The sequence below is a fragment of the Hibiscus syriacus genome, unplaced genomic scaffold, assembly GCF_006381635.1.
Source record: "Hibiscus syriacus cultivar Baekdansim isolate YM2019G1 unplaced genomic scaffold, ASM638163v2 tig00000646_pilon, whole genome shotgun sequence".
NCBI classification, from domain to species: Eukaryota; Viridiplantae; Streptophyta; class Magnoliopsida; order Malvales; family Malvaceae; genus Hibiscus; species Hibiscus syriacus.
The window spans coordinates 69,592-85,610 of NW_024061802.1; the positions used below are offsets into that span (position 1 = coordinate 69,592).

Below are 16,019 nucleotides of genomic sequence, written 5' to 3' on the forward strand. Positions count from 1 at the left end.
AGTCTATAAGGTCTTACCACTAGGACCGTTAGGCCCAAGAGCCCACCCAAGAGTCACCTTAGGTCCATAAGGAATTACCAGTCGGTACTGAACCTATACAAGGAATTACCAGCAGCGACTGAACCTACCATAGTCTTTAGTTATACCAGAGTCCCAGAGTATCCCGTATAAAAATAATTTCAATCAGTAAATAGAGATATCAGAAATCATAGTAGAGATCAGAGATCATAACAGAAATCAGAGATCAGAACATATATCAAAGTTCAGAGCAAAAATCAGAGGTCAGACTGTATTTCAGATAACATAGACATACTTTTTAAAATCATAGAAAACATTCGTGTGATCAGGGAACACACTAGAGGTTCCAGATATTATTCGGAGGTGATTGTTATTTATCAGATAGGGAGTCATGGAACTTCTGTAAACTGATTAAATTCAGAGACGAGATCCCCATAAAAAGGGTTTGATAGCTGACAGATTCATCAATTATTCAGAACATGATTTATCATGATCATATAGTTGGAGGCACTATGTAATCAGCAAAGTATTTAGAATCCTTTGCATCAGAGTTATTCATGTTTTCAGATATGACAGGAGTAATTCCATTATCCAGGAAATTAGAGGTAATTTGGGCATTAGGTTCTTAGAGAATTCTTAGTGATTTGAACTAATAAGGGAAAAACGAAGATTCATGGCATTTAAAATTTGTGTCGATTTATCGGAATATCGAATTAACTTGAACTGTACAAATCCCAACAATGATACCTATCAACCAGTCAAATCGTTGTACTTCAAGGATATTCACTCTTTAATACAGACAACTCTTGTCAATTGATCATCTTTAAAATCATCGTTGAATAGATCTTAGGGAGACGCACAAATATTCCAATGGTCTTTATTTCATTTCTACATTTCAATGATATCAGGAAATGTCGACGTGCTTGATTCGTGGTTCAAAACCCTTATAGATGGTACACCATATAAGATCATCGGTGTTGCTATACTTATCCAAGTTATTCGCTTAATTCAAGGTCATTGGGGTACTTAAATCAATTAGTATTCAAGTTTATCCCGGTCACTTCGGAGTTTCCATGGTAACTCTATCGTTTTAACAATTCGAATACGTACAGTACTTCCATTTAGTTCAACTTTGTCATTTCGAGAAATTCAGACGTGTAAGGTACTTTCGGTAATTTAGCCTCCGGGTGTTCGCTCAGGAATTAGAAATTTTAAGTCTTTTGCCATCTCAAAGATCATGATCGATTAACATGATTATTTCACTTTCCAGGAAAATCCTTATCCTTTATATTATACTGGTGTTTTCGTAATTTCTTATCCAAGTATTTACTGATTGATTAGAATTTATTAGTCCTGAGATTGATTGATTTACTGATTAACTCACTGAACTTAGATTTGTTTTCGATCGATCTACCAATTTCTTTTACGAGCCAACTGAATCTTATAAAGTGTTCCGTCTTTATTCCAAATTCAATTTGAGTCCAATGATAATTAAATACACCTCATGGACTAATTATTTACATTCATGCATTTACCAATTATCAATGTGTTCTGGAAATCATACAAAAGGTAGTAGAGTATTACATCGATTTTTTTACTCAACCGATCAAACATTTAATCTCCATTCGGTCACTCTTGAACTTGTATTCAATGTCCAATAATTCATCGGATACATAGCAAACGAATTTACGTTAGAAACTAAACTTAATTGAGAAACTGAACTTAATTGAGAAACCAACTTGAATCCGAAAATAAAACACTGAAAAACAGCTTATCGAGTGTGAATTTGACAAAACGTACTTCGGATTTAGACTAAAGATGTCGAAAAAAAATAAAATATAACTTTTCAGAAAATTTTACTTTTCAGTCAAAGTCAACAGTCAAATCAGTCAAAGTCAACGGTCTGACCGACCAACAGTCAACTCTGACCAAAGTCAACAGGTCAGGTCAAAGTAAACGGGTCATGTTGACTCTGTCCAAGTTGACTCAATGGGTTAACTTGGTCAACTCGACCGAGTTTACTCAGCTTTCCAGAATTTTCGGCTATGAAGGAAGCCCCACGCACGATGGAGGCGCGTGGCGGCGTGTGGGTCGGCGATAGAGGTCGGGTTGATAATTATAATAATAAAAAATATTATATTATATTATTAAAATTATCAATAAATATAATTTAATAACTAATATTTTTATTAAAATGAAATAAAATAATATATTAATATTAAGTGTATAAAATAATAATATTTTGAGTATTTATGCTTCAAAGTGAAAAGTTTGTAAAATGACTTACGAAAAATCAAACTGCAAGTCATTTTTCAGGTTACCGGAAAAATAAATTACATTGACAATTTGTTTTCCATCAACCAAACACTAGAAAATGTGGATAGAAAATGAGGAAAATGTCTTCCGAAAAATAAATTACAAGGAAACAAACAAACAACTACATATGCAAAATATATATACTAATATAATAGATAATACAATATTTGTTTATATATATATATATGGAGTATGATCCGTTTACACTATTTAAAACTAATAAAATTTACACCAATTTATAGTCATTAGATTTAAATAAATAAATGATTTAAATTTAATTAAAATTTATAATCCATAAATAAACATCTTTTAACTCATAGTAAAATAATCTCTTTTTACCCCAATCCTAATCCCTAAACCCAAAATTCTAAAACTCTAAAATTATAAACCCTAAAATATAAATATTAAACGCTAAATCATAACTCTAATCCTAAAAAATATTATTTTACTCCGAGTTAAAGAAATATTTATTTATAAGTCATAAATTGTAATTAGATCTAGGTCATTTAGAATAATGGACACAAATGAACACAAATGAATAATGACAAGCAAATCAAATAGGGAATGCGTACATTAAACATATGTAGCTCCTTTAGAATTCTGTAACTAAAGACAAGTAAGAAGAATGGACATATCTACAAAATTATAAGGGGGAGAATTAACAGTGCTGTTTGGAGCGGAGACAACTAAGAAAGGCCGGTCTTTGCCGCCGGCGGTGCATTCCTGCATCAAAACCTTTTAGCAACTCGATAACCAAGCAATAAGATTTATAAGAAAAGGGGGGTAAAAATGGTTAAGAGCAGGACTGACTCTTATAAGATCTTCAAAACAGTAAATATATGGCCAGAAGCACAACCATAAGTGGTACAATGTCAGACGCAGCGAGTTTAGGCTGTCCGTTTGGAGATGATCTTGGGGAAGATGTGGTACTGGATGGAGTCGAAGTTGGGGTTTTTGCAGCAACAGGAGGCAAAGGAGGCTCAACAACATCTGCATCAGTCAGGTAGGGGTTTGGAGCTTCAGCTGGAGGCAAGTAATCAGATGTGACTAGTTGTAAAAGGTCGCCGGGCTTCACAGGATTCATGTAGTTGGGTGTTTTGTTGCCTCGCCTCAAGCATCGGTTCTCTACAAAAAGATTATCACGTCAATCTGGCAGTCCAATGTCAAAAGGATTTTATAGTTTCACAATCTAACAGTTGCAAAACTCAATTGGTAAGCGCTTACTCCGGTATCTATCAGACGTCTTTGGGAAATCTGTAATGACACCATTTACACCGGCTCCTTTGTAGAAGGTATTGATCTCAACGGTTGCATCTGAGAAGAAGTCCCATGCTTGAGATGTAAACTCATTACTGAAGGTTTGAACAAGTACAGAGAGATTAGCAGCCTGTAGCCTTTGTACAACATCTGTAGTACCGACAAGGAATGCCGAATTATCGGGAAACACAGTCTCCTTGCTGATGACAACCGCGCTGGCAAATCTCTTAATGTCATAAATGGTTGAACTTTGAGCACCACCGATATCTTCATTAACCTTGAAGACAAGCTGATAGTTGGCTTTACCCTTGAACTTCAGTAAAACAGAGCTATTACTGGACTGTATCATAACTTTCTGAGCTGTTTGTTTATCGTAGCCAGCTTTGCTCAAGGCATTGAGCACTGCATCAATTACACCAAATCCCTGCTCTGCAAGGTAAGGAGCATTCTGAAAGGAATAAACAAGTCGGAACTGTCAGAAATCTTCAGAAAAACATGTTTGTTTCATGTTATCAAAGAGGAAACTAATTGAAATACAAATATACAAAATTCATAGCTAGCAGAGACAATGAACATTAACAAAGATTTTAAGCAGCTAAGGGTTGCTGGAGATGGCAAAATTTCAATCATCAGGAAGAGAAAAGATGTTTGAAGATTCAGTTACTGAATGTTGAAGAATGTACTTAGACAATTGTATCACATAAGAAGGAAAAGATCGTGAAGATTACTCTCTTCAGCCATTGGAAGATAGCCTTCTTGTTTCTGTCAACATTATTTTACGAAGTAAATTATGAGATAGGAGTTATGCACTTTAGCGTTTTGAAAAACAAGAGAATGATTTTCAAATCTCGAGTGATATTCAATTAAGATGAGCATTAAATGTTTTAGAATTTTTTTGATCATTCAGCTCAGTATATTCCACACGGCATAATCCACAGCTTCCATACAAGAATATGATTCAATATGATATGTTTCTCACAATAATTAGATACCATGCTAACAGTTCCACCATAGCACAATAGAAAACAATAGCCATTATCCATGATTTGAGCCACTGTGCCTAATCTCTTAACATCCATCATAAAGCAATAAACTTGAGGAAAATATAGAACAGCAAGAACTGACCTCTATGCCGATTAAGACACCATGAAGGGAGCTAGCATTTTTTGCCATGCTTAAAAAGTCAGATAACGTTAAGAACTTCCCAGCATTTCTGAACTTCGGATTTCGAAACAATTTGTACACTGATTGTGGGCTTGATATTACAGCTGCAGGTGCAATAATGATAGATTAAAATAGGTTGACAACAAGCTAATGCCAATAATATCTATCAAAGAAACAACAAACAGCTGAATCTCTGCAACTAGAACACGGATTTAGATGATAGGGCAAATTAAATAAAACTCAAATTGAGTACTGCATGCAAGGACACATTACATCCCAAAGCATGGTATTATTCACACGCTCAATCAAGATGGCTAACAATGTTTCAAGCTCAGAAATATCTAACAAACCAAGTCAATGACATGTACAAACTTCAATCAATATTGAATTAGACAACTTTTATTTTCAACATGTTATGTTTTTATTTTATAAAAAGACCAAAGATTCTAGAATCTTGATGACATCCCACACACTACATAAAGAAAAAAGAGAAAGAAAACAATTCAGAACAGTAAGATAAAAGTAAATTAGAACTAAAATCAACATACGTTTCAAGGTTTGAATATCACTCCATGACAGCTTGAAGGTAAAGATTCCACTGCCCTGCATAATCTCTGGAATAGTTTCAGTAAGATTGCTAAAACCCGATTGAGTAACTGTTGTACCATCTATGAGATTTATAGAGCCCATGCAAATAGGTGTTCCATCCTTTGTCATTTGAACAGGACAGTCAAGAACATCTACACCATCTTGAATTGCTTTTGCATATGCCATGTCAGTACAACCAGGATAGTCTCCACTTGCTCCATTATTTGAGATGACCAAAAGGTCCGTTGTGGCATGTCGAAAAAAGGAAATAGTTTATGAGGAACCTTAAAACACATAATCATATGCCCATTACTACTAACCCTCAGTGAGTATGTGTGCGTGATCAGAAGCATTCTATAATTACATACCTTGTTTTGTAGCATTTTTTCCTAGGTGAGCAAAACAATCTGCGATGTGAAACACGTGTTAGCATCTAACCAAAAAAAAAGAGGTTCATATTCAGTGAAAGCAAAAGATAGGCATCTGGTAAAATAAGGCAACCTGTCTCTCAGGCTTAGTTATTGTGCAGACGGTAGAGGATGTCAGGCGAAGAGAGTAAAGATAGAAAAGGCAGACATCTAACTTTGAACTCTTAATTATATGATGAAACTATGGCAGGAGGCAAACATGGAGAAAAACATCAATAAGTGCAAAACTCATAGGTGAGGTGGGATATACTCCCTAATTTGCACACACACAAAAAAAGGAAGAAACTTGAAAAATGGCAAAGCAAGTCATTGGGAAGAGTAACAATCCTGAAGAATATCACGAAATTTGACCATGATTTATGTTTAAAAGTATAAAATCAGCTTAAGATGACAATTTTGCCCCCAAGGATTCACATTGCATATGCCTATATACAACTTACCTATAGCTGCTGATGGAGTTATTGGGAAGTCGGATATCACCCCATCAACAGAGAATATACCATTGTCAACAAACTGAAGGTACTCTGCCACTGGATCATACGAGTAATTGAAGCTAAATGGAATATCATTATAAAATTCCGATGCAAAAACTTCTAGCCCTTCTTTGTGAGCATCCAAGACAATAGAGGTAGAAGGTTGCAAGTAAAGGCCTCCATCTACAGGCCATATATATGACTTGGGTACAATGATTCCAGAGGCAAACGTCTTGATAAATGTGAGATTTTTTGAGAGAGAATCATAGGTCTGATTGGTTGAAGGCTCCACATCCTCCAGTCCTAGAAACCGGAAGACAAACTTTGTTGCACTTCTTCGGAAAATTGGAGCAATATTTTGCAAGAAAGCCACCTCTGGTGACGAAATATAGTCAACAGTGACAGTCGCATTTCTAGTTACGGAAAGTAGAAAGCTTCTCATGCTCAAGTTGTGTTGTGCATAGAACACATCATGCTGCAAAGAGTCAAATACATCCAAAAACAACAAGATGAAGTTACACAAATTTAACAAGGGGATAGAAAGGACGAGAGAAAAAGTAAGAAGGTATTATTAAGCATTGAAGAGTCCTTTACCTGAATATTCAACCAAAAACCAAGTGGTTTCATTTGAGTATAGGTATCCTGAACAGTCATAATAAGGAAACTCTGGCCATCAAACTTATTTGTTCGAGAAAAGACACCTTGACTTACTGTCCAGATAACAAATAACACGTTAGAATATAACACATAATACAAGTAGCAGAAAGCAATGAAGAATTTACTACTGGTACATTTCAGAGCAAGTCAAACCTCGCAAACCTATCAAAACAGATGCTTAATGTCTATATGTAATAATGTTGATATGAAAGCTAGCAGTATCACATCAAACTTCAGAATGAATTACCCGACTGGTTGTAAAACTGCCTGAATTGGGTTTTAGTGGTTAGGAAATGAGTTAGTATTTTATGATTCAAAACTAAACCAATTTTGACACCAGTAAGATGAGCATGAGACTCACAAATTCATTAACTATCTATCAAGCAAAGTTTTTGAAGATGATGGTAATAAAGAGAATGCAACAACAACAACAGTAATGAATGAGAAAGGTAGTGAGCATCGATGGTGACCAAAAAAAAGGGAGATAAACTGTGAGCGGAACTTACAAATGACATTTCCAAGATCTTTGAGAGTGTAATCAATAGAAAATAATCCCTTGGTAGAGACCCCATTAACAACGTAAGTCGTTGGTTTATCATTGAAAACAGATGCAATGTTAGAATTATTATCTAGCCTAAGATCAGGAAAGCAAATCCCAGCTCCATCTTTTGTTAATTGCACATCACACCATAAGATCAGATCAGAAGGACCCGTAATTAAAGCCAAACTATAAGCTCCAAAACTGGAGTCTGCAAATACTCCAGAAAATCCACCACGTGCTATGACAAAGGGCGCGTCCCCTGAAAAAGCAAACAAACGTTATAAGCCTATAAGGTTATTGAACAACAGAAAAATTAAAAAGTGAGATGAGCTTTACAAAAATTTTGTCTGCTATGGATGCTGATCTTAAATGGTTTTATGTATCTACTGTCTATAGATTCAAATGTAGTAATGTTGTAGCTTTAATTGCTCCTGAAGATAGTTTACTCGATACAAGATGGAGGAGGCAGCTCAAGCTCTTAGGTAGGCCGAAAAAATGCCAAACTTGAATGAAGAAGAAGACTACTTCTAATTTAAGAAAGAAGAGTGAAAGTAGAAAGCAAAAGTATTCACAGAAATAAATCGGGAAAAACTTGTAGCTGCATTTCTTATCAATTTGTTCAATTTTCCAGTTAACATAAATTGAAAATATGTACTAGCACACAAATGAAATACTAAAAAACAGGCTTACATTTCAAGGAGACCTGAAATAATAAACGTTAACATGGCTCAAAAAAAGTTACATGCAGTTGAAATTGATAGAGGAAATTTTATCCTTTTTTTTCTTCTAATTCATGCACTTCCTCTATGAAACCAAACTAAAAATAAGTAAATTTCAAATTATCAAAAATCAATAAAGAGAGTTACTTTTGTTTTTGTTTTCCTTTCTAAGAAATAAAAGGAAAATATTTCCATTTTGAGTAGCTTGGGAGTTGGAAATCATTAAAGTATGAATTTTCTTTTACTTGATACGCGCCTTTTTTGGGAAAATAAATTAAAATTTTTCTTTATTCACTCTATTCTCTTTGCAGATAAACAAGAACTACTAAAAAAAAAAACCACAAGAGCAGTTCTCCCATCATTTACTTCCCTTTCGAGTAAATCAAACAAAAAATAACTAATAATTAAGCGAAACATGGGAAAAATCGAAAAAGCATCCGGCTCAACTAGCTGTTTTCCCAACATTTCCTCGTCTTTCTCAGCGATCAAACAAAAATTCTAGCTAAAAAATCACTTCATGTAACTGAGTTAGAAAAAAGAAAGAAAGAACCCTAAAGAGAGAAGCACCGCTTAAAGTCTGCCACCGAGGACGAGCAGTAGTAGATCCTTGAGCTGAAACGAAAACTACTGAAGCTAACAGAGCTTGAGCTACAAAAATGGCAACCGAAATGTCACGTAAGCTTCCCATTGCCAAAAAATACCTCCACTGATCTCCGCCACCGGTCACTCCCTCCCGTCGTTAACCGTACAAGATTTAGATGGAGAAAAATGAATTATTTAAGAGAGAAAAATACTGAACTTTTAGGCTGGCTTTTTGTTGGTTCCAATATTTATACTTCTATCACTTTTAATTAATTAAGTTATTTAATGATGGTTTATAGTTAATTAAGGAAATTTCTTGGGATAATGCTCAAGATTCCTTTAATATCCAGTTTGATTTTTTTAAAATTATAAGAATTATTAAATAATTAATTTTATAAAAAAATATGTTTAAAAATATAAAGATAAAAATTAATTTTTAGAGTACTTTTGAAATTAAAATTAAAATTGAATAATTTTATTTAAAAGTTAATAAAACTTGACAATTTAACAATTTATAAACAAAGAATTAATAAAAACCAACTGTTCACGTTCGTGTTTGCCAATAACAAAATTGGTTTTCCAAATTTCATAAATTAGAAGGACTAAATTACAATAAATTAAAGTAGTTGGGCTAAGTTTTCATCGTAAGTAAAGTAGAATGACGAAATTCATGATTAAACCTTTAATGAAAAAAATAAAAGTGTTACAATAATAATAAAATTAAAGTTGCATGAGATTTTCTTTTTTCGGTTGATGGAAGTAATAAAAAAGGTAGTTGAGAACTTTGTGTGTGTGGAGGAGAGAGAGGGGCTAAAACTTTTGTAAAGTTCATCTCACTTTTTCCATAGATGAGTGTTATAAAACTATTGGACAAATGTAAATTTATAAAAAAAAATATAAATAATTTTACTAATAAAATATAGTTACTTTAGTCCATTTATTTTAACTTTTGTTCTGAAATAGCTAATTACTTTTACTAAAACATACTTTCTCTTGAATTAAGAAGAGATACAATAAGAGTCGCGTGACTAAGTACGTAATTTACCCATAAAAAAAAGAAATTATACATAACAATTATGGCAGAGAAAAACTTGAATCAGACTCTTTATGATTTTATGTCGGTAAGTGTTTTGCTCAACTGTCAATTTCATGTCAATTTCATGATGGCTTGAAATTTCATGAAAATCATTAACCGATAACAATGATTGTACAAATGTTCTGACCAGGCCGGGACCAATGAGCGGACCAGGTCAGAACCAATAAGCGGACCAGTCCGCCCGTCCTACCCATTGAATGGAACTGGACCGATTGGCTCGACCCTTCTCCTATCCGAGCCGCTGAGTCTGAAAGCGGGTGACCTGGGGTAGGCTGTAAATAAATTTATCGTTTAGCCAACCGTTCATAAATACAGAAAGTTTATTTATGTTTATTTATTTATTAAATGAATGAACATGAAAAAGATTTTATATTTATTTAATTAAATGAACGAATATGAACAAATGGTTCGTTCGTTCATTTACGTTCGTGAACTTTCGATTATATGTTCGTTTATGTTTGTTCAGTTATGTTTGTTCATTTATGTTCGAACAAATGACAAGTTGAATATGTTACGAAGATTATTGAAGTTGTTTGGATTTGAAGAAGATTGTTTTATTGAACAAATTAACTTTAAGATTTTATTATGTTCATATAGCTTATTTATTATTTATGTATGCTTTTGTCGTATTCGAACAAATTAATTCTAAAGTTGTAAGTTATATTAATGAATTTTAAGTTGTTATTCTTGTTGTTTACTTTTTTTACATTCGTTTATTGTGTTCAAATAAGTTTTTTTTTTGTTTGTGTTGTTTGTTTATGTTCGTTTATGTTCATTTGTTCGTGTTCGTTTATTATTTAAATAAATGGACATGAACAAACTATATTCCTTAATGAACGAACATGAACAAAAAAAAATTGTTTGTTTATGTTAATATTCGTTTATGTTCGTTTATTTATTAAATGAACGAATATAAACATACATTCGTTCGTGTACGTTCGGTTCGTTTACAGGTACATGGTAAACCGAGTTTTTCTAACCGGAGGACAGCTAGATTGTGGGGTCCACAACAGGGGGTGTTGCCGACCTGGAATGTTTCCACGTGGGAATATCTCATTGGTCGCCCACCAACACCGAAACGCGCAAAAATGCCGCTTATACTCCGCCTGCTTGTCTGCTTCCGCACCGTGTAACCGGCACGAGCGACGGCGGTCAAGGATCGAAATCCCCCAAGGAGGACTTCACCCTACCTTTGCTATCCTTCGAAGAATTAATATCCTTTGCGCAATGGATAGTTTGAGTATGTTGGTCGGAAGGCCTGTGTACACCGGACATTTCTATTGGGAAAGTTCGACGATAAGCATACAAGGCCAATGCAAACGGACGGCAAGGTTCAATCTTGAGAGCCGGGAGAGCAGCCTTGAAGTCACGGAGACAAGTCAAGTTGCCATGTTTTTATCGAACTACAACATTGCTTGTTTTTATCGAACTGCCACACCTGGTTCAATGCAATGCTACACATGATTAGGATATCTAAATAAAAAATCAAATATTTGCACAGGATATGGACTAACAAAATGAACATTGTCGGTTCGGTCGATGGCTAATTGTCAAACGAAATAAGTGTCTGAACACTTAATATGTAATCACATGGCATACTGTGCTCACAACAAATAAAAACATTACATAGCTTCAAATATTTGTTAAAGAATTTTAAATTTTATTAAAAATCTAATTAATTTCTTTCATTATCACAGTCGATACGTGAATAGTTTTCTGATGTGTGAATTTCTCTCGGCACACATTAGCGGGGATAATGGCTTCTGAGAAATCTACTGTGGCGATCCGATCATCTCCTCAAAGTTACTTAATATGTAATCACATGGCATATTGTGCTCACAACAAATAAAAACATTACATAGCTTCAAATATTTGTTAAAGAATTCTAAATTTTATTAAAAATCTAATTAATTTCTTTCATTATCACAGTCGATACGTGAATAGTGTTCTGATGTGTGGGTTTCTCTCGGCACACATTAGCAGGGCTAATGGCTTCTGAGAAATCTGCTGTGGCGATCCGATCATCTCCTCAAAGTTATTTCTTTTCTTATTCATCTTCATCCTGTTTAAATTTCAACTCGGTTTATTGATGGACTGGCGTAAGTTGTTCTCGTGTCCCACTGAAAATCAGTTACAATACTTTCCCCCCAAATTCTCGAGATGGAATTCCTACTGTCCATCCACCACCTGAAGTTTTCGAAGGTGGAATTGTTGAATGGAGACTTTCTCTTGTTGGGCAATTCCTAGATGTTGCTCCCAAACTTGCTTCTCTGCAACAAATTCTCGAATCACTATGGAGAAAACCCTTACACGGAGCAAAATTGCAAGTCAACTATGCAGGTAACAATTTTTACCTATTTTCGTTTAGTTCGAAACAAGCACGGGATTGGGTATTGGAGAATGGCCCTTGACACATCTTTAACAAACCATTAATTCTAAGAAAATGGGTTCCAAACATGGAAAAGTTGCATCTTGATTTATCTAGAATTCCAATCTGGGTACACTTATTTAATGTCCCTTTAGAACTGTTTTCATGCGAAGGCCTTAGCTATATTGCAAGTGCGATAGGTGACCCCCTCTCAATGGATTTTATCACTGACATGAAATCTAGATTAGAATTTGCCAAAGTGTGTGTTGAAATTGGGGCGTCAGATGCTATTCCTGAATTTATTGATGTTGTTCTAAATAACAGCCAAACTACTTTGATTGTTATTGAAGTGTCGTGGATGCCTTCTAGCTGTAAAAATTGCAATGTGTTTGGCCATAGTGTCAAAGGGTATAAGCATAATCCTAATTCTCAAGCGCCATCAATGGTCTGGAGGAAAAAAGATAATGTCATTCCAGCCTCCCCAGTTCCTGAAGAGGTTCGTCCTGAAGGAAATCAAACTTTAAAGGCTGTTGGTTCGAAATCTTCTTTGAACCAATCATTAGAGGATAATGTTACAGGAAACAAATTCTACTTAGAGGCGCAACACTCAGGCAAAGACTGTGATGTTTCAGGGGATTCCGTTAAATCATATTACTCTTCCCCCAATGTCATCGTTCAAGAAATTGCTTCTGAGCTGAATGGTGAAGGAAACCTGAATTTACCAGATCTTCCAGACAATTCTGCTGATCATATTTCTGCTCCTACTACTCTTGGTAAAAACGGTAGAGGAATGGATGTTAAAGCTCGTAATGCATTAACAGGGTCAAGCAACAGAATTGAACTTCTAAACTCGACTGATGAGACACAACCTGCTGCAAAGAATCAAGGTAAAAAAGTTAGAGCAGCAACCTCTGGTGTTGCAAATTTGTTAAAAGAACTCAGAACTAAACAGAAGGCTCATCTTGACAAATCTATGAGTTCTTCAGGAGGAAGCAAGGGAGGGGAATCGAGCTCCTCAACCCAAGGAAAATGATCATTTACTTTTAGAATGTAAGAGGATTGAATAATCCTCTTAAACAAGGTCAAATCCTTCGAATGGCAGCCCAAAATAATGTAGATATTCTCTGCTTGATGAAAACTAGAGTGAAAGTGGAAAAATCAACTAATATTTTAGCTACTTATTTTGAGAATTGGAATGTTATCACCAACTATGAATTTGCAGCAAATGGTAGAATATGAGTTTTGTGGAGGAAGGGTCTGGAAATCTCCTTATGTAATGTGTCAGATCAGAGTATCACTGTCAAAGGTCAGTTTAAAAATGTTCCTTTCATTATCACAATAATTTATAGTAGTAATAACGATATTACTAGAAGACAACTTTGGCAAGAACTCCGACATCTCGAGTCAGATTTCAGTGACATTCCTTGGCTCTTGGGAGGGGATTTTAATGTCATCTTGAACAATGAAGAAAGCACTGACCGCGACTTTACGGATATGTTCACCTCTTCTGATATGTTAGATTTTCAAGAAATTACTCAGATCTTACAGTTACATGATCACCCATTCTTTGGTCCTACATTTTCTTGGAGTAACAAACAAATAGAAAATTTCATCGCTCGCAAGCTTGACAGAGTCCTCATCAATCCCACTTGGTTTGAATATTTTCCTCACTCAATTGTGGAATTCTTAGCACCTGGTCCTTCATATCATTGTATGGCAGTGGTTTATCTTCACAAAGAGGCTCAATTTAATAAACCAAAACCCTTCAAATTTTTCAAATGTTGGACACTTCATCCTGAGTTTCTAAATATTGTTAGTCAATCATGGAGTATGGCAACTCAAGGCAATCCTATGAAGTCTTTATTCTTAAAGCTTAAACGCCTCAAAGTTAGTCTTAAACAGCTCAATATAAACTACTTCAGTGACATCACCACTCGAGTTAGAGTAAAAAGAGAAGAACTCGAAAGGCAACAAATTCTTACTTTAAGAGGTGAAGAATCCATTAAAAATGAACTGGAGTTGCAAAGAGAGCTCTATTCTCTTCAAGAAGTTGAGTCCATGTTCTTACGACAAAAAGCTAAATTGCAACTAAGAACAAGAGACAGACTATAAGGGTTCTTGTTAACAATCAGGGGGAAAGACTTGAATCTTTTGATGAAATTTCCTCGGAAATACTAGAGTATTTCAAAACTCTTTTAGGCACCAAGGATTCTAATGTTAAAGAATGCCCTCCTACACTTCTCAAAGATCTGATGCAGTCTATTCCCTCTTTTGAAGATTTCGAAACTCTTGTCAAGGAAGTTACTAGTGATGAGATCAAAGATGTTATTTTCAGTCAAGGTAATGACAAGGCCCTAGGTCCCGACGGATTTACAGCTCTCTTTTTCAAGAAAGCATGGCCAGTGGTTGGCAATGACGTTTTTAAGGCTATTAAGTATTTCTTTCATGAATCTTACATCTATCCAACCTTTAATGCAACTGTTATTGCTTTGATTCCAAAAAAATTGATTCCTAGCAAAGTTTTTGACTTTCACCCAATTTCATGTTGTTCTATTATTTACAAGACCATCACAAAGATTATTGTCAACAGAATTACAAATTTACTGCCAAGGATTATTTCCCCTAATCAATCTCCCTTTGTCAAAGACATGAGTATAGTTGACAACACACTTCTCGCTCAAGAAATTGTTAAAGGATATGGGAGAAAGATCATTTCCCCTAGGTGTGCACTTAAAATTGATCTTCAAAAGGCTTTCGACTCCATCAATTGGTACTTCATTCATGCTATTCTTAAAGCTTTGGATTTACCTCTGTTAGTCATCGAATGGATTATATCTTGCTATACGGATGCTAGATACTCTATCTCTCTCAATGGAAGCTTGGTGGGATATTTCAATGGAGCCAATGGAATTAGACAATGAGACCCTCTATCCCCTACGTTGTTTGTTATGGTAATGAATGTCCTTTCTAATATTCTTAATACTGTTGCTAAAAGAGGGATTTTTACCTTTCATCCTAAATGCAAAAAAATTGGACTTACTCACTTGTCATTTGCAAAGGAAACTTTCAGTCTATTATGGGTGTCATTACTATATTGGACTACTTTTATGAGTATTCAGGGTTGAAGCTTAATGTAAGCAAATACGAGATTTTCACAGCTGGTATTTCTACTTATAATATTGATTCTATCATCAATTATTCTGGTTTTAAACATTGTAGACTACTTGTTCGTTACCTGGGTGTTCCTCTTGTCATAAGAAAGCTAACTGACAAAGATTGTAAAGCCCTTCTTGACAATATCAAGAGCAGACTTCATCAATGGTCTACGAAGAAAATGAGCTATGCAGGTAGGATTGAGCTTATTAAAACCGTCCTCTATAGGTTGCAAATTTTTGGTACATGCAGTTTGTATTACCTCAGTCCATCATCAAGAAGCCAGATTTTTTTGGAAAGGCTCGGACAGTCCTGCAACTGGTGCAAGGGTGAGTTGGGGGAACATCTGTCAGCCTAAATCCAAAGGAGACCTAGGATTAAAGGATCTCAAGACCTGGAATAAGGCATGCTTAATTCATCTTACAAGGAAACTACTCACAGGGGAAGGTTCTCTATGGGTTGCGTGGATCCATAATTACATAATTAAGCAGCAATATTTCTGGACCATGGACGAATATCCAAGTGCTAGCTGGTGCTTCAGGCGAATGCAAAAAATCAGAAATGTTGCTCAAGCAATTCCTATCACGGCAGCAAAGCTACAAAAGAAATCTGGGAATATATTTGTCCTAAAGACACTAAAGTTTCTTGGCATAATTTGA

General features: G+C 35.0%; 2 protein-coding genes across 4 annotated transcripts; one reads left to right on the plus strand and one right to left on the minus strand.

Annotated features, from left to right (window-relative positions):
- Positions 1–2,955: 2,955 nt before the first annotated feature.
- On the minus strand, positions 2,956–8,949 carry LOC120209132 (glycerophosphodiester phosphodiesterase GDPDL3-like). 3 transcript variants are annotated; one of them, XM_039208207.1, is made up of 10 exons: positions 8,729–8,949; positions 7,408–7,701; positions 6,839–6,954; positions 6,212–6,719; positions 5,712–5,750; positions 5,304–5,588; positions 4,717–4,859; positions 3,559–4,039; positions 3,145–3,459; positions 2,956–3,057 (listed from the first exon to the last, which is right to left on the minus strand). In XM_039208207.1, the coding sequence occupies exons 1-9, from the start codon at positions 8,847–8,849 to the stop codon at positions 3,158–3,160; spliced, it is 2,289 nt and encodes a 762-aa protein (XP_039064138.1). In that variant the 5' UTR covers positions 8,850–8,949; the 3' UTR covers positions 2,956–3,057; positions 3,145–3,157. The 3 variants fall into 3 exon arrangements, with proteins under 3 accessions (XP_039064138.1, XP_039064147.1, XP_039064131.1); XM_039208216.1 differs by having other exon boundaries at positions 2,956–3,459; positions 5,304–5,585; XM_039208200.1 differs by having other exon boundaries at positions 2,956–3,459.
- Positions 8,950–15,283: 6,334 nt separating this feature from the next.
- LOC120209025 lies at positions 15,284–16,019 on the plus strand. Its single transcript, XM_039208117.1, has 2 exons — positions 15,284–15,554; positions 15,613–16,019. Exons 1-2 carry the CDS (start codon positions 15,284–15,286, stop codon positions 16,017–16,019), a joined length of 678 nt encoding a protein of 225 aa, XP_039064048.1.